Source organism: Camelus ferus, chromosome 20 (assembly GCF_009834535.1).
Source record: "Camelus ferus isolate YT-003-E chromosome 20, BCGSAC_Cfer_1.0, whole genome shotgun sequence".
NCBI classification, from domain to species: domain Eukaryota; kingdom Metazoa; phylum Chordata; class Mammalia; order Artiodactyla; family Camelidae; genus Camelus; species Camelus ferus.
In genome coordinates this window covers 25,808,562-25,827,770 of record NC_045715.1, presented here as the reverse complement: position 1 = coordinate 25,827,770, position 19,209 = coordinate 25,808,562, and the positions used below count along the sequence as shown (strand labels likewise).

At 37.2% G+C, this 19,209-nt stretch overlaps 1 protein-coding gene across 2 annotated transcripts in view; it reads left to right on the top strand.

Moving 5' to 3' along the window:
* Positions 1-19,209, top strand: part of BTBD9 (BTB domain containing 9) — a 206,959-nt gene that overhangs the window by 35,357 nt on the left and 152,393 nt on the right. For both annotated transcript variants that reach the window (XM_032462990.1, XM_032462991.1), the window contains 2 exons: positions 4,799-5,018; positions 7,826-7,945. In XM_032462990.1, coding sequence (XP_032318881.1) covers positions 4,799-5,018; positions 7,826-7,945 — 340 coding nt within the window. The remainder of the gene's footprint in view (positions 1-4,798; positions 5,019-7,825; positions 7,946-19,209) is intronic.

The window sequence follows — 19,209 nt, the reverse complement described above, 5'->3', positions numbered from 1 at the left end:
AAATTTGTTTGTTTCTTTGTTCATCTCTGGGAGTGGTTCTGAGTCTTTGCGGACTTTTCATGAAATGTAGAGAGGTTCTATCTTGGGACTAGGGATTGGTATCTAGTCCCTAGATACTAATACTAAATATTTTTCTTTCAGTTTATTAATAGTAGTTACTGGAAGGTTTAATTATTGGAGCTGTATATCCTGAGGCTTTTTAACCAAATTATAGTGATTCCCCTCCCTCTCCCAAAAAAAAGGGGATCCAAAGGATGTTTTTAACTTACCAGTGGTGGTTAGTCTTTTTGAGAATGTGGTTTATATATAGTTTTGTACATTTATAATGATGAGCATTTGTCCATATGCCCAGGGAAAGGGAATTATTCTTTTAATGAAATTTTTTTTCCTTAGAATATTTGAACTACTTGTATTCAGACCATTCCTTAATATTTAGTTTTGTCTTAGCTGTAGAGCTATTTCTGCCTTGAAGGTTAGTGCTTTTCTATTCAAGCTGAGTTACACTTTGTATTGTGTATCTCAGATTTTAGACTTTGGGAAAGAGAATAGTAATTTCTTGTTTCTTCATGTTTTATACCAGATAGCACATCACAACTTCCATCCTCAAGATTTCTTTATTGGCTCAAAGTTGATCTATTTCTAGGCTTGTTAAGTTACTGGCTGGGGTGTGTGTGTGTAAATCTGTGCTATAGGTACTTGGTACCATGTCTATTCCTGTAGTTTCCAATAACTAGGCCTGGGGCCTTGCCACTGTGACATAATTGTTCCTTACACTCCTACTTGAACTGAGCTTCTTGAGGACTGTAATTAAGTCTTCTCCCCTGTGTTTTTCCAGCACCTAGCACAGTACCTGAATCTAGACTTTTCCAAATAAGTGAGTTACTGAATGAATCTATCCCTTCTAAACTAGAATTTAAAATTTGTCTCACTTAACACATAAAGAGAGTACTAACAACAATGAACCTTTAATACTTTTAAAACTCTTTGACTTCTATTAGTATTCTGTCTTCCCAACTGTAATTTTCAGTATCTTTATCTGTAAACTAGGGGGTTCACAAGTCATCTCTACTGAAGATACCTCCATGGAGGCGTTTTGTGTCTGATATGCACTCTTGTCTCCATCAGACGGTGAGCTGCTGGAGGGCCAAGCCCAGCACACTGAATAAACACACCAGAGACAGCTTAGGATTTTTTTTTTCTTTGAATAAGTAAGATGAAGATCCCTTTCAGCTCTTACATGTTTTCATTCTGTGATCTGTATGAGTAACTTGCTTAGAGTTAGAGGGAAATCGATGCTGAGCTGGAACTAAAGTGCTGATCTGACTCTGGAGGCCAGTGCTTGTTGATAGAGTTTCCTGCCTGGGCTGTTTTCTATTTCTGTTTTGTGGTGTGTTTGAGTACCAGCACTGTCAGATGTGGAAGGGAGGCCTGCAGAGAGTGGAGATAACAAGGGAGGTTGAGGCAAGACAAGAGTGGTCAAGTCATGTGTACTGCCTCACTTGTTGACAGGAAGGTTCCACACACTCTTCAAGGAAGTCAGGTTGGGGAGTAGAAGATGATTTAGGGAACAGAATTGGGTAAAGAGATTGCAGAGGGCAGAGAACTAAGTGTGGATCCAAATGGTTAACAGCCATCTCAGCCTAGGTGTAATAGGGGGTTCAATAAAGAATGGTTAAGAACATAAAGCAACTAAAGAAAAACACAAGATAGTTAACCCAACACCACTCAGATTTTGGACCTGTGTAGCTAGGGACAGGTCCTGCTCCATTTCTCCTTAGTTTTTCTTTCTAATAATTGGCTTTTTTCTGCCTAGATATGGAACTTCAATGCTTGATTTTCCTTTCTTAATGTTTGTAAAATGCATCAAAAATTACAAATATAAAGAAAACTATTATTGCTGTCTACAGTCTTGTTTAATCCCTACCACCCTATGTTTTTTGAGAGCTCTTCTATCTATGGATAGACATAGACAAAGGCAGTATGAATATTTAAGGCTTGAATGATTTTATTATGACTTGAATTTTTTCATGATTACTTTCCCTCTTAAATTCATCATTTAACTACAGATTTTGAAAAAAAAATTGGAGTTGTATTTTTATCCTGTGAGATACTCAAGATTACAGTTACTATGAGAGAATTTCCACTTGTATAAATGTTCTCCGTTTTGATTGAAAGACACACTCAGGGAATCTATATCAGGAACAGTTTGATAAGTTCTCAAGTCCTCTTGAGATAAACTTCAAAAGAATTCTTAGAATTGTGGTAGAAATTTGATTTCCATTTTAGACTTTTAGCTACAGCCACTTGAAACTCTTGTGCCTAGTGTTATTCCTCTCTTGATATGTTTTAGAGGTGAAGAGGCTTATGTTAGAGAAAATCAAAGAATAACAGCAATCTCGAAGTCTGAAAGCTTAGATGCCCCCTCTTTTTGCATGGTCTTGACTAGTGCTGTCAGATCCCGAGGAGTTAGTTCCACTGGTCAGCAGCTGCAGACTTTGGGCATCCATACTCTGTTCAGCAGTACGGGAACAAATGTTTGTTTTTACCAAGTGATGACATATCATTAATCCCTGAAAAGCACAAATTTGAAACTTTTATTTGCTTGCTTTATAAAATGCTTCATCTCTAGATCAGAGGCATCAGAAGGGCAGGGCCTGTCTGTGTAGTTCACTGAGGTATTCCCAATGCCTCACATGGTGCCTGGTACAGAATGAGTCCTCAGTAAATGTTTTTTTGACTAATTGAATGCTTATACTTACAGTACTTTAGCGTATATTATTTATAGTATAAATATTACAGTAGCTCTATGGGTAAAATATTATTCTTTTTAGAGGAGAAAACAGATTCAGAGAGACTAAGAGGCCTCGTTCAAGGGTAGTGGGTGATAGAGCCTGAGTCTCAAGCTTAGGTTTCTCGTTTTAAGTCCAACTTTTTTTTGAACTTTTTCATATCAGACTGTTTCTTTCCTTTGGGTCTAAGTAGCCTTAGAAGGAAGGGGCTAGTATGAGAAGTCAAGTATGGTCTTCCCATCAGAAACCCTTCATGAGGGAGGTAGCAGAGCAGGGCCCCTAGAGACAAACTGCCTGGGTTCTGAGAGCACCTCTGCTTCTTGCTGGCTGTATGACCTTGGGCAGCAAAGTCCATTTAACCTTTCTGTGTCCCGACTTCCCCATCAGTGAAATGGATGCATAGTAGTACTACACTCAAGGGATTATTATGAGTAAGTCAAAGAAATTAATAAAGTGTGTTAAATAAATGAAAAGTAAATATGAAAAATATGTATGATTTCCATGAACTTATACAACTTAGGAAGTTATAAATCTGTAGTACTTAAGCTTCTGGTGATAAGAAGTTGATTATGACCAGATTTTCGTTTGATTTGGTTTGGTTTCTGAGCTGCTTTAGTCTTTTAAAGGTTAACTAAACCTACCCTAGCCCCTATTTTTCAGCTGCATTTATTATTGTCAGCTGGAGCTACTCTCCTTACCTGTCTTCATTTGAAAAAAAGATTTAAACCCACATTTTCCAAGAAATCTGCTATGATGAATTACTCACTCCTTTTCCCTCAGAGCCTCATTATAGCTCACACTTTCCCCTATTCAGATCACACAGCCAAGATGTGTAGGTACTGTGAGAATTCAGCATTTACAGTCTGTAAACTTGCTTAGTTATCTTATTGTGTGCTATTTTTGTATGTTTCATAATAGTAATGGCAATCTTTTTTAGAGCTTATTCTGTGCTTTGTAAACATCATCTCATTTAATCCTTAAAACAAATAAACAAAATACCTGAGGGGTAGACATTGCCCTGTTGAGAAATTGAAGTTTGGAGAAGGTGGCATCCCCAAAGTGATACACCTGGTTTAAGGTGGTGCCATTATTTAAACTCTGACTTTGAAGCTCAGCCTCTTAACATCTACTTTATGTTGCCTCTTGTCTCTCCATGAAGAGAGTGTCGATTTGGAATGTTAGAACCTGGAAGACAGGTTCCAGACCTGGGAAGCAAAATTTCCATAGAGGACTCCAGAATCCCAGGAACCACTGATTCTTAATCAATTCTTAATAAATCTTGGAGAAGGGAGGGGGTTTAATTATAACCATAATATTGATTTTGATGAGAGACTGTCTGAATTTTTTTTTTTTCTTAGTGGAAATACTGGAATTCAACCCAAGAACTTTGTGCATGCTAAGCATGTGCTCTACTACTGAGCTAGCTATACCCACCTCCTGAATTTTTATTTTAAAAAATACTCCAGTAAAGTAAAAAATATGTCTTCTTTCAAACATTCTTGTTTTTTAACTAGATTAATTGATTCAGCATGTCCATGTATGACCAACAGCTTTGCTGTATTGGAACCTTTTTCTTTCTGTTGTTTTATCAGATGTCTGACATGTCTGCTTTGCTTTATATTTTGTGCTCAGTCCAGATGGCAGGTACAAGTCATTTTCATGCTGTTTTGTATAGTAGATATTAAATTAAAGCTATTAATACTATGAACTCAGCAGAGCTGATTTGTTTGCCCTAGTACATGCTTTTTCCGGTATTAACAGCTTTTTCTTAGTAACATTAGTCCCAGGCACTTTGTGGTTGTGATGGTGTCATTAAATTTAAACTGTGATGGTATCTTAATCCTCACAGACATTCTATATTTCCTTTCTTCATAGACTTGTCTCTGCCATTTTAAAAATAAATACATATACTGGAATCAACTGGAATGCTAAAATTTTATCTTTTTCTCCCAAATATGGAAAATTTAGTAAGTAACCATTAACCTTGCTTTTTCTATTTTTAACTATAGTACCAGAAGAAAACATTGCAACTATGAAGTATGGAGCCCAGGTGGTAAAAGGGGAGCTGAAGTCTGCCTTATTAGATGGTGACACTCAAAATTATGATTTGGATCATGGATTTTCTAGGCACCCAATTGACGATGACTGCCGTTCTGGCATTGAGATTAAGCTAGGTCAGCCGTCCATTATCAATCATATACGGATCCTCCTGTGGGACCGAGATAGCCGGTGAGTCATTAGCATGACTTGGAGAGAAACTGACGTGTTTGATTGAGATGGCCTAACTTTGTGGTCATCTGCTTCGGTTTTAAAGGTTTGATAGTTTATATCTTTGCCATCAGTTATTTCTCTTGAAGTTTAATTTTTGGGAAAAAGTTAAAAGATGTATTCCTTAAACATTTTTTTGATTTTTTTCTACTTAATAAAGTAGTGAATATGCGTTTATTGTGGAAAACATTGAAAGTACAAAAGCACAAAGAAGAAAATAAAAATTGCTAGTAACCTCACTGCCTATTATTAATTTTTGTATATATCTAACCAGTGTTTTTTTGTTAGGCATAGTCACACACACACACACACACACACCCCAAAAATTTGTAAAACCATAGTTTATATGTGGAATCCAAAAAATACAACAAACTAGTGAATATAACAAAAAAGAAGCAGACTCACAGATACAGAGAACAAACTAGTGGTTACCAGTGGTAGGGGAGAGGGGCAGTATAGGGGTGGGAGAGTGGCAGGTATAAAACATCTGGATGTAAGGATAGACTTAAGGATGTCCTGTACAACACAGGGAACATAGCCAGTATTTTGTAATAACTGTAAATGGAAAGCTACCTTTAAAAATTATATAAAGTTAAAAAACAAAAATAGAAAAAAACACCCATAGTTTTACAAAATAAAAATCAGATGTACAAAAAGTAACTTCACTTTTTACTTAATACATTGTGAACATTCTACTTCTTTCAAAAATATTTCTCTAAAATGTTACTTTTAATGGTTGTCTTACCATTATTTGATTCCTCAAATTTGGATATTATTATAACTTTTAAAATACATTTTTATGCTATGGATAAAGAAAAATAGTGTGGATAAATATCAGTATCAAAACAAGAAATTTGTGAAAAAATTTTGGTGGGCTTCAGCCTAAGAATCCACCAGTTCCATAGTGGCTTCAAGATTCTGCCTCCTATGCTTTACAGTGGAATTTGACACAACATTGTAAAATGATTGTAACTCGATAAAAAATGTTTGAAAAAAAAGATTCTGTCTCCTTTTCTAGCCATGCTGATGTTTTCACCCACTGTGGTTTCTAGGATTTAGCCATGATGGCAGAGAGTACCAGGTCAGTAGGGTGACCACCACCTGAACAGTCTCCTTTGCTTGTCATTAACCTAAATCCTACATACCCAGACACTGGTGTATGGTCTCCTAGACCCTACTCAGTGCCTTTTTGAGTCTGGGCATGAAGGGCTTAATTGTAATGGTGATGACACCCTGTGAATCTTGCTGGTTAGGTCACTTCTCTGGTTAGCACTGCTGGCCACCACCCTGTCCTTTCAGGCCATTTGAGCCAAGTATGAGGGAAGCTTTATGAAGTGGGAGTCAGCATCTCCCATGTGCCTGGGTATTGGAGGTTATCTCCAGGCTATCTCTATCTGTTTCTTTTTTATTAAGAATATATTTCCTGATACGTATCTTGTTGGATACAATATGATGGTTAGTTGGCAAAATGGAACTGATTCATGTGTTATTTCCAAGAGTCTCTGATAAATAATAATAGTAGACATTGTTCTAAAAGCTTTACATGTATTTACTCATTTAATTAATAATGAAATTAGTATAAAAATAAGAAAAGTTTAGTACATTTGGAACTAAAAGTAGTTATCATTTCCAAGATGTTAAATATTTATAGGCCATTTTATTTTAGTATGTCCATTACTTTCACAGGGAACTTAACTTTACCATGTACCAGTTCTTTTCTCACTGAATTATCATTCTAAGCAAAGGTGAAAAATTCAGGATCTTAAGCCAAAAAGATTCTGACATGTGATGTAAAATTATATCCTGCATTGCTGATAACCCAAAGAGGTTCAATAAAAGGTTATAACCAGTCTGAGACTGAGCAATAAAATGAATGGGAGTGAGGGGACAGCAGAAAATGAGGAGATGACACAAAATAAGCTGACCTTTTCTGGTCACAACTGTTGGTTGCAGGCTGACATTTATGGTCACCTAAATCTTCTGAGATTGTTCCTGTTGATATTACAGTACAAGTAATAACTGCATCTCAAATTTAAATTTGGCTTATGACAGGGGAATATAGATTTGTTCAGTATGAGACCAGCATGTAATGGTCCAGGGTAGCTGACCAGGGGAGGATGATAGGCTGTTTTCATTACTGCCAGATTATTAGCTGCCAGATTTTAAGTTGTACCCAAAAGAAACACGTATTATCTCTCTGCCCATGTCATTTATTTTTCCGCAGGCTGCGTCTGTGTGTGGGATGGTAGGAGACTGGGAGGAAGAGAGAGATAAGCGGGCCTCTACAAGGAACCAGTATGAGTTGGCTTCCTTCCTGAGAGAGCAGCGCTGAGCACCTAGGCCAGCGAAAGTAAAGGGCGAAGGCACACTTCTCTGTTCTCTGTCTTCTCTCTGTCATGGCTTTATTAATCTGCTAATACGGTGTGTGCAAGGCATTCTGGTCCTGTTATATCTTCCATGCCTGGTATGTGCCAAGCACCATCCTAAACCCTGGATATATGCAAATAAATGTGGCCTGGTCCTTGTTCTTAAGCAGCTTGTGACCTAATAAGGCAGACAGACATGCAGAGGGATAATTTCAATACATTTTGGTGAATGCTGTATTAAAGGGATCTATACAGATTTCATCATCAATTTGGGTGTTACGAAGAAGATGTAATTCATGAATAGTGTATTTTTTGTACCTCTTAACACTTTATTAAGATACAACTTTGTACTGTCATTTTTAACATGGTACCTTTTTCTGCCTTTTTCCTTTTGATTCATAGGTCTTATTCATACTTCATTGAAGTGTCAATGGATGAACTTGATTGGATCAGAGTGATTGATCATTCACAATATCTGTGTCGTTCTTGGCAAAAGTTATATTTTCCAGCCCGTGTCTGCAGGTTAGTCCTCGTGGCTTATAAATGATTTTGATATTTGTTTAAAGAGATTTGGATGTAGAGAAACAGACTAGGTTTTTCTGTCTCATGGAAGAAGAGTTTTTTTAGGATATCAGCTACCAAATGCATCTCAACTAAAACATTTAGGGAAACTATGGAAAATTAAGCATCTTAGTATTTAGAGTGTACTGTGGAGCTGTTTATCCAAAGTGTTTGGTATCATATTTATGTGGTAGTCATGTAAATGAACAAGAAGGGACAGGGCACACTGAGAAGTGGAAATGCTTTTTAAACTCCATGTTGTACCTTGAAAACAGAGTTTTTGTTGGGGGCTGCGTTCTTTCCATAGAAGCCATGAGAGATATTTCTGGAGACTTTCCTGGAAATCATCAGGGCCAGGGGATTTTTGGATGCTGTTGTGCACGTTCTGAATACCTGTGTTCTTTTTGTAGGTCAGTGGGTGTTTAGTGGAGTTTGACAGAGCCGGTGTTTATAGTGGGATTGGGTTTGGGGCAAGGGAGGCTGAGCTGGTGGGGCTGCAGGCTTACACCCTCACTTTAACCAGATCATCTTTGCTTTTATTGTGTTTTATGTTGCAGCTCCATGTAAGTTTGTTTTTAAAAAGTATTGGTAAGCTGTTGTTCTAAAATACCATGTTCTTACTTAGGTATAAGCCGTCTTTTAAGCTTTCTTTCTGAAATTCTGAAAAACCAATATGAATAATGAATCTGGGAGTTGGGAAAGGTGGATAAAGCCCCCTGAAACTCTGTTGTGCTTTTTCTATTGTGATTTTCCCTTTGGAAGTTTCCCTTACATATTCTTTATTTTAAAGCCAGAAGATCAAAGGCAGAAAGTGATTGGTTTGTTTAGTTAGGTGTGGCAAGAGAAGGGAAAGGGGTATGGTGGGCGTAAGCCAGGGAGCATGTGAGGCTGGCGCCTTACCCACTCCCTTCCACACCCTTACCCGTGACCCCACTGACATCCCGGTGTGACCGAGTTGAGCGGATGGGGATGCCCCCCAGCACTTACTCTTTTGGTCAGAAGACACTCTTATACCTATTAAATGCATGGTCTAACAGCATCAGGCTGAATTCTTATTTCCACTACAGGAACTCCACAAAACCTTTCAGCCTTTGGGACAGTAAAGAATGTTGCCTCTGTTTTTTTTATTATGGGTATGACCAGACACAATATTGTTACCCAGGGATCCTCTTGTGTGGAAATGAAGAAAATCAATTTCATTTCCCCAAAGAAGGTCTAAAGTGTCTCAAGTCTGGCTGTTGCTCTTTTATCAGAGGAGTTTTGAGTGGATTTAAAAGAGAGGGACAAGAAATTGAGTGAAGATTCTGTATCTCAGAACTGCGTAGGGATACTTGGAGAGTGAAAGAGGAGCCCCGAAGTGGAGGAGGGGATTGAGTCTGCATCAACTCAGGTTATTATGGTTGTATCGGATTAAAACATAAGCAGCATAATGACCAAAATGTCTGATGTTGGCCCGTGAACTGTGTGTTTGTATTTAATTTGAAGCACTAGGAGCATGACTCCCAGAACAAATTATCATGACTGTAATACCAGCTATGACAGAAGCTTGCCCACCTTAACACTACTGTGAAGAGGGAGACGTACCCTCAGTCATGATGTCTGGCTTTCAGGAAATATAATTTCTCTTATTTATTAATGGGTATTATTTGTACTCCCCTTTGCTTATTTAGTCTCCCCTGTGTGACCTTGCCTTTGTTGATGTTGCTTTTATGTGTTGTAGAGCCTGGATGTATTCATGAGGCTGGTTTTTGTCTTGGTATAGCCAGCCCCCAACTCTGCTCAAGGAAAACTGGGCAAAGGTGATATGTGATAACCAGAAAAGGAAGGAGTCTTGATAACCATTTTAGTGAAAAAGAAATTTAAGATTTATAACAACTTTACTTATTGTATTAATTACTACATTCCTTCATAAACTCTGCCTTTTGAAATAGATTGGAATTTTGGTAGTATTTGAAAATGAACTTAATAAGTCCCTATTGATTATCCAAGGATGTCTTAGCTTTGCGTTTCTTCACAATCATTTATTGACTACCTAAACAGTGTTCTGAATACACTTCTTCCAGGAACTTCACTGGGCACATATAAATTCTTTATTTCCTTATCACATAAGCAGTCATTTTGCATTAGGTTCATTAATTTGCACATTTGTATGTCACCTTTGTTCTTCAGTGTCCTTTGTGTGTTTGTCTTGCCTCTGATACTGAAATTACAAGCTCTTGGAAGCAAGGAGTATGGATTCTAATCTTCTAGTATTCTTGCATGGTACTCAGGCTATGACCTTGTATACAGTAGGTACTCTAAAATGTTTGCATAGGTTTGGGGTCAAGGCATTGACCAGGTAATGAAGAGAGATTGGTTCAATATTAATATGTATATATATTCAGTGGTGCTTTTTATCCAAGTATTTGTTAAAATGTGTATCAGTGCTGGAAAACTCTCTGGAATAGTAAATAAATGGTTCTGTACTGTTTGCAAAGGTTACTTTCTGTTTTTTTCTTCGGGAAACTGAATTTTGAGGTTAATCCTGAAGGATGTGTCATGCATTGATGAAAGATTACATCAAATATATTCACAAAAGAAGAGATGCTCTGTGAATTGAGAGGTGTGAGATTATCCAGCCTTCTCTCTGAGTCTAGGCTGAACTGTGTGTAAATCAGCATCGTGCAGTAGAAAAACCATGGGCTGCGGAATTAAAGCTCTTCTCGAATCCTGGTTTCATCTAGCAGTGACGTTGTAATCTTAGTAAAGCTGTGCCTCTCCGAGCCCTCATTTCTACGCCAGTGAAAAGCAGGAATAAAACTGCCCTTCCTGGGGTCTGCTGTGGAGGGTTAGATGACAGAGCGTGTGTACAAGTACTGAGCACAGTGCTGGGCCCAAAGTACAGGCCCAGTACATAGTTGTTTTTATGATTTTTTCCTACATTCTGAGACTGTGAACTGGTGGTTGGCCTTCAGAGAAACAGCAATCCCTGCCATCCTCTGCGGCCATGGTGGCTCCCAGTATGACAAAACTGTTCCTTATCTCAGGAGCGTGGTCTGTTCAGCACTTTTCCGTATTGCCAGTCTACACACATGCCTTACATGGTTCCTTTGTCTTGATAACCTTCCCCTTTGTATGATTCCAGCAGTTTTCATGTATTTTTGCTTTGGTAAACCATTTTTTATTGTTGTAAAAATATATATATAACATAAAACTTGCCATTTATATATCCTTTGGAATGTAATCTGGTCAGCATTTCCCCTCACCAAGATAGTGGACTTGATCTAGTGGCAGTAAGGATAACTCCAGGCTTCAAAGCCAGAGTGATTGTTACAACCACAGTAACAACGGTCAGGAAATGGTCATTTCTTTCTGGGCCCTTATTAGGGATAATGCATTGTGGGTTAAGTAGGAACTGCTCTATGTAGCCAGAAGCTTAGACTAATAACAACCCTCTAGCCCCCAACTATGGATGAAAAAAAGTGACTTGCCAGTTTTGGTACAATTTTTCATATGGTACTCAGAACCATTTTATGTCTCATCAGCTTTGTCTTTTTCAGGAAATGGCAATTTCTGCTTTACTCATAAACTCCCCAACCTTTATGCTGTCTTCTTGGCTGTCTAGTAAACTCTCTTCAAGTCCTTCCATGGCTTTCTTGGATGGTAGAGCCTAGGACTGAACAAAAACACTAATAAAGATGGAAATATTGAGTGACCTGAGAGTGTTAAAATTTTTTCTGGCTTTTTCTCGTATCGTGCTGATAATTTGGCAGTTGTATAATATTGCTGAAATATGAGATGACTTGACAACATGGATGTGAATGGGTAAAAAGATAGCTTGTATGTGGCTGGTAGCTGGAATTACAAAAGTGATCTTAGTGTAAAAACTGGGAGTTGAGGGAGAAGAATAGCAGGCCTAAAAGCAACATCCGTAAGGATATACCTATTGAGAGAAGGAAGGAAAGAGTAGATGGCATGGGCTGGTCTGAGAGATCAAAGGAGAATCAGGAGGAGCACAGTTTACTGAAGACGAGGCCAGAGAGGATAATGAGAAAGGGGCGACTTTATGGTTCAGAACGTGGCGCACCACAGGGGGGATGTACTCAGCACAAAACTGAGCTGCTTTCTTCCTTTCCTTTTGTTTTTAATTATCAAAATGGAAATGTCTTTTTATGACATTTTTATTGTAAAATTATAATGTAGTATATATTTTTAATATTGATAAAGCTTGCTCTCTGGTAAGGCTATACCGAGTTTCTACCAGTAGCACATAGAAACGCCCCTTCTGCCAACCCCACCAACACAGGCATTGTCAACATTTTGCCAGTGTGACTTATGATTCATAAAGAATTGTCTTATTTTAATTTGGATTTCTTTTTATCATCAGTGAAGTAGAGTATCTTACAATACTTGCCATTTGCTGTCTCTCATTTATAAAAAGTCTATCTTTGTCTTCTGCATGTTTTCTTTCTGGGCTGATTATATTTTTGTTTTTGGCTTGTGAGAACTTCGTATTGGTATGTACATCTTTATTTATATATATAAATGTCATATATATGTGTGTACGTATACAGATAGGTATATGTATATGTATATATGATTATCTTTTTGCCTATCATGTATTGTGTTTTTAGTGCTATCATGTATTGTGTTTTTAGTGCTCTATTGATACTTTTTACCATATAGAATTTTATGTTTGAATGAGGTCCAATTTGTTAGTCTTTTTTATGGTTTCTGGTGGTCTGATACCATGTTTAGAAAGGTATTCCCCACTCTGTTAAAGAGTGTTAGACTTTTATAAATTTTTTTCTTCCTTGCTATTTTTATGTTTATATGTAAATATTTAATCCAGCCAGAATATTTTTCATGTATATTTTCAGATAGGGATAATCAGTTGACTGAGATCACTTATTTAATAATTGTTCCTTATCACACTAATGAGAGCCGCCGTATTTATCATGTGCTAAATTTTAGCATATACTCTATTCCATTGATTTCTTGATGACTCTTAGTGAAAGTGTTTTAATTATTGTAGTTTCCCTTCCCTCCTCCTTCTTCTTCTCTTAGATGAGAAAGTATAATGTGACAATTTGTCCTGAAGAAAAGGGAGTTGTGGAGCATCTGCTGGTCTGTCTTCTGGTCTCAGTGGTCACGTTAGAGGTCATAAATGATGATAAACATCTCACTTGAACAGTTCTCCTTTCAGTTATAACAAGAAACTTAAATGTGCTTTACCAGCTAAGAAAATAGATTTTTCTTCATTTATTCATCTGTTTATTCATTCATTACTCTTTTCACAAATAAGCTCCTAATTGTGCTATGCATTTTACTTGATACTGAGGCAGTAACACCGAAGAAAACTGCCAAGGTTTTTGCTGTCATAGAATTTGGAAGAAACAGATGTAAATAAACAATAAGAGCATATCAGGTAATTGTAAGTGTTGAAAATGGTACTGTGATAGTGACCAGGGTCAAGAGGCGAAAAGTGCTTGTTTAAAATAGGTGATCTTTGAAGGCCTGAGAGGGCACCTGGGTGTTTTAAGCTGAGATGAAGAGAGTGATATTCTCTGGCCATTGTTTTAGATATTTAGGCTTTCTTTGGTGTACACTGAGTGTTATTCAGGAGTAACTGGTCTACCGTAGGAGGCCTCATTAGATGAATACTAAAACTGTACTTTTTTTTGGAATAGGGCACTTTAATCTCTTTTATTGCTGCTGTACATTCCAGGTCCTCTCTCGTCCCTGCCATTATTAGATGCAGCATAATTTTTTTTTTTACCCATTTTCATTAAATTGTAGTACCTAACAGTGCTATAGATCTACAAGACATAAAACAAATGAGAAAATAAACATTGCTATTTATGGAAGCATTCTTTCTCTACGATATTAACATTGTACAAGAGCATGTGTGTCTTCTATCTTTTCTCTTTTGTTCTCCCCCTGATCCCATATTTGGGCATTGATTTATTTGTTTACTTTTAAAGGCAGGCACTTTTACATTATTCAGTGGTTTACCAGGATGATTTAGAATCATAACTAGAATTATGCTGAGCTTTTACTTTCCTTATATGATTGATGTCTTCAGAATTCAAGAAATTCCTTATTCAGATGTAGAGGAAGAAGGAACAGTTGCACTTTTAAAAAGTAATCATTTTAGTTCGTACTTAGTTTGAATTGTATCCCCACCTACAACTTTGATATCATAATTGAACTAACACAGAGCAACCTGCAGACAGAGCGTTTTTTTCTAAGAGTGCAAAGCAAAATGTAGCCACATGGTGTCACTAAATCATAACAGTTTTACATGGGGCTAAAGAGCGGTTGAAATTGCTTTTTTTAAATATAAAATCATATTTAAATATAAATTGTTCTGAATACTGTAGTTTGTGAAATAATATGTGAAACTATTTGTACTTTTTTAAGTCTTTCTACTCATGTGGGGCATTAATTATGCCTGAAGTTCATAGAAGTCTATTCAGGTGCTGGCCAGCCCTTGACAGTCATCTGCCAAGAATCACAGATACGTGGGATTCTGTAGTACAGTTATTCAGTTTCATACAATAAAGTTCTTTTTTTTTTAAATCTTCCTTTGGAATTTTGAAATAAATAGGAAAGTAACTCAAAGGAGATAGAGCCATTAAATATTTATAAGGAATCAGGGAGCAGAAGAAAGGAGGAATGAGGAAAAAAGAGAGGGTTTCAGGACCTCAGAGGAGAGACAGGAAGGGAACAGTTTAACATCTATTGAGTATCTCCTGTGGGCCAGGCATAGGTTGTTCCCTTATATGATTCTCACAATAGCTCTGGGAGAGAAATACCACTAACTACCTTAATTTGACAAACAAGAAAACTGAACTTTGGAGAAGATAAGGTCTATCTGACTACAGAGTTAACGTCACAGTCCTGCGTTCCCTCTGCAGGCTGTGTGTGAGGTGAAGAAATATCTCTGCTTTAGAGCAGGGGGAGACGTGGAGCCTGGAGAAGCTCTTGCTGCCTCTTTGGCAGGAGCAGTTTCCAGGAATGAAACAGAGCCCCTCCCAGTGTGGCCATACTCTGCTTGTGCTGGGCAGAGCCACCTGGATGATGAGGATACTGAGGAGGAGGAGGAGAATAAACAACTGGGGAAGTTTTCTCTTTTAAAATGCTTCAAAGGGGTTGTGGCAATCCTTTCTGTAGGTATGGTTTGTCAGTTTGTCAGTAGAGCTTTGAACTTTCCTGCCTCTTAGTTCCCCATTAGATCACTTTAGACTATATTATTACCGAGTGAACTTTATGTTCTTAACTCCTGATTTGTTTTGCTTCACTTGTGTTTAGAAACAAGTTTCTTATATTGGGGAATTTCTCTTCACATGATCCCTTTACATCTTGAATTACTTTTTTTTTTAGTTGAGGAATTTTCTATTTATTATTTTCACCTAGAATTCTCTCAATAGGCCAAAAAAAAAATCTACTGTGTTTTATATTCAGTAAGACCTTTGAGACATGGCTGTTTGTGTTTAAGTTATTCAGTTGAATCCAGGCTTTTTAATTTTATTTTGTTTAAAGGATAATAACATGTTGAGCTGCTTTTGTGTGTAGTGAAGGAATTGGAACATAAGAAAATAGAACAGAGTTGTCCTTTTCCTTTGCATTTTATTTTACAATTTTAGAATATAAATTAGTATCCTTTAATAAATGTGAGATGATGTTATTAACACTAATGACCTGTTATTACTGCCACAAACAGCCATTGTCTGTTTTTCATTCTGGAAGGGCAAGAGCTATATTTGGTGGTGGTAACAGTTGCTTTCCAAGCGATTAGTTCCAGGATTAAGTTCAGATAGTAACTCCCTAGTTGATCATCAAACATCCTTTTTCCCCTTTCTCTTTCTCCGCTACTACCCTGCTACTTACAGACTTATTTATTCATACATTCATTCAACAAACAGATATTTATTGAATACTGGCTATATTGCAGGCACTTAGTTTAGGTGCCAGGCATAAAAGGGTGAACAAGACACAGTTGCTCCTCTCAAGAATTTCATGATATAATAGGAGTGCCAAATTTCAAAACATAGATAAAGTAAAATAAGTGCAATAATGAAGATCTGTGTAGGGTATGCCAGAGCAGAGTTACAGGAGGTCCTGCTGAAGAGAGGATTTGAACTGAATCTTAAGGGACCAAGGGGTTGAGCAGGCAAAATAAGAGAGGAAGGATGCTCTGTATTCTCTTCCCAAAGGCAGAATCTGCAGTGGACGTGGCCAAATCTAAACTCTTCACCCATAGCTCTCCATCATTGGGTCTTTTCTCTAGCTTCATCTTTTGTTCTTATCAAAAATACTCTGGTCTCACCAGTCAAAATCGTCTACTTACCAACTATCTGCCCATACTTCCTACCTATGTCCCTAAGCTCAGAGACTGTATGTGATTGACAGTTCTCTCTTTGTTTTACCCTGTAAAACTGTTTCAGGTATCTGGGGATTGGTTTTAGTTAAAGTTACATGTTTTTTTAAACTTCTTTCAACAAGACTAGATTCCCTGTGAAGAACCATAAATTAGGTTAATTTTCACAAATAATATTCAGAGAATAGTAAAAGTTCCCAAGAAGTGAAGAAAAAAAAAATCCCTCATTTGGGAGCCAGGATTTGAGTCATGTGTCTTTTGCATAGAAAAATAATACATTTTTGTTGGTACTTCATTGTTGGGTACATGCTGCCTGTAAGGAAATTAACATCAGTATATCTGTTTCCTATTCAAGATCTCCTTTCAGAATCTGTTTTGACACTGCACCTCTCCCAACCGTTATTTGGGACTTAAGAAATCCTGAACCAGAAAGCCAGGTACTGAACTATTGGTCATGGGACTGTGGGTCCATCAAGTAGAAAGCAAGGAGTAGAACACAAAGCCATCTGGGGCTCCAGGCTCCTTAATATGAGCCATGGGCCTTCAGCATAGGGAGCAGAGGCAAAGGTGAGCTATGGAACTGGGACCAGGAACCCAGTAATTAGTGGAAATGGTGCTGGAGCTTCCAGGACCACAGAGATCCCAGCTTCTGGAGTGAATAACAAGATTACATCAGTGGAGTAAAGCTTCACTGACTTTGCTTTTTAGAAGACTGAGAGGAAGGAAGGACTACTAGATCTTGGAGGTATAAAACAAATAAACACAAAACTTGGACACAGATTTATTTGTGAATTACATAGTTATTTTCCAATCCTGTTAATTTTGAAAATGGTTTAATCTAAAAAGATACTGGCTAAGTAGTTAATAATTCTCTCAGTGGAGAGTTAGGCCTATGTATATTCAAATTTTACCCCACACTGCGTAGCATTGATTGCTCTGACCTTTCATAATATTTACGTCTTGAATCACCCAATTTAGCCATTAGTTACATAATATATCTTGTATACCTCTCTAATTATTTTGTGGTTCCCAGACCTCACTTTATACTTCTTTGATAGTAGGTGCTCATTAGATATCTTGTTGTATCTCTTTAACCCTCCAACATCCCTGAAGGCAGGTGCCTGGATAATAATCACTTTTTCCTGAAAAAATCCTTTTAACACTGCTGTTATTTCCAATGTTAGAAGGAGATACTAGGAAATAGGAATATTTTATTCTCTCCACAGAAAATATGCTTCAAGAGAACTGTATGTACAAGTCCCATGGTTAATAAAATCATCAGAGCTTTCTCAGCCATCATTATAAATGGTATAAGTTCCCTAGATCAGAGTGCTTTCTGTAGATACAAGGTTAGCTCAGGCGACAGTGGACCAGAAGTAAAACCAGATTGCTTGTTGGCTGCCAGGAATTCTGGGCAGAGTGCCAGACTTGGTTCACCTTTAAAAATTTATCTCCCAGTATGAAAATAGAGGGCTCGATCCCTGCAAGGAATGGTGGTAGCATGAACACTTGGACTTCCTTTGGTCCAAAGTATTTTTATTGATGTGAGGAAAGGTGGAGGAACCGATCGATGTGGACCAGCAGTTTTGACCTCATTTAAGAGTTGCAGTATTTTCTCTAGCAGCGTTACTTCATTATGTTTCAAATTACAATTTCATAAGTTAGTAATTATTCTTCAATATAATGTGGGTCGTATATACACATGAATATATTCTGCCTGATAGGAAGCTGTAGGTTTAATTTCTAATAGTCATAGAAATTCTATGCACATTATGAAGCTATTAGGATGTAACAGCTGTTTTAGTTCATTTCACCCTGCAAAAGAAATGTGATGCAGGCTAAAATGATCAGTAATTATGTATTTTGAAAGCTAAACCTCCAGTTATAGAAAGAGCTAATTTACACATTAGATACTGATAAAACTACAGTAAGCTGTGAGTTTCAAAGTTAGTGTTATCTCCTGCCTAAGACTATAAAAGAGAATCTGTACTAAAAGACATTTTTTTTCTCTTTGAAATCCTCTTTTGCATTGCCTATTGTAATTTTGAAGTTGCAAATCAACAGTAATGAAGAACTGCTTGATATCTTTCTAAAGAAAAAATTAGAAGGAATGTTAGGGGGAGCAGGATTTAGAAGGATTTCACTTTATTTCTGTTGATCAGTGCCTACCATCTGCCTTCCATTTAATGTTGTAGAAGCATGCATGCGTTTCCCAGTTTTGAACAGATGATGTGCATGGTTTGTTGAAATATATGTGTGTTCTGGATGTGTGTGTGTACATATACCTATGGTGCTTAAAATCGCACTTGAAGTGTAAAACAGATAATGAGTCTCCATTTTGGGCTAATTTGCATAATCAGCTTTTGTACACAAAACGGAAGTCTACAGTGACACTGATTTTCTTTTCTACTTTAGAATCAGCACTAACCAGCTGTCAGCAAATATTTTGATTAAACACTTTTCTTTATTGGGGAACTTTGGGGAACATTCTTTGTATAAACACTGTGTTCTTTGATTTCAAGGGGCATATTTTCAGTATGATTCATGGGTGCATCACACCGGTAAGCTGCAATGCACAAAAATATATTTTTCTCTGTAAACTTCCTTTTTACCATTTGATTTCTCCAGGGTAAAAATGGCTCAGAACAGAATATTCCAACTCAGAATATTTGCCTGAAATAAAGGTAGTAAATAAATATATAAGCCTGCCTTAAGTAAATTGAGAAATTTAAAGTGTGGATTCATAAGCTAGACTTTCCCAAGAGATTTTAAAAGAAGATTGAACAGTTCCTTTTATACATTTAAAATATGATGGGGATATAGAAATTGTGTTAATATTTTGACACACATTTGTCTAGTCTTT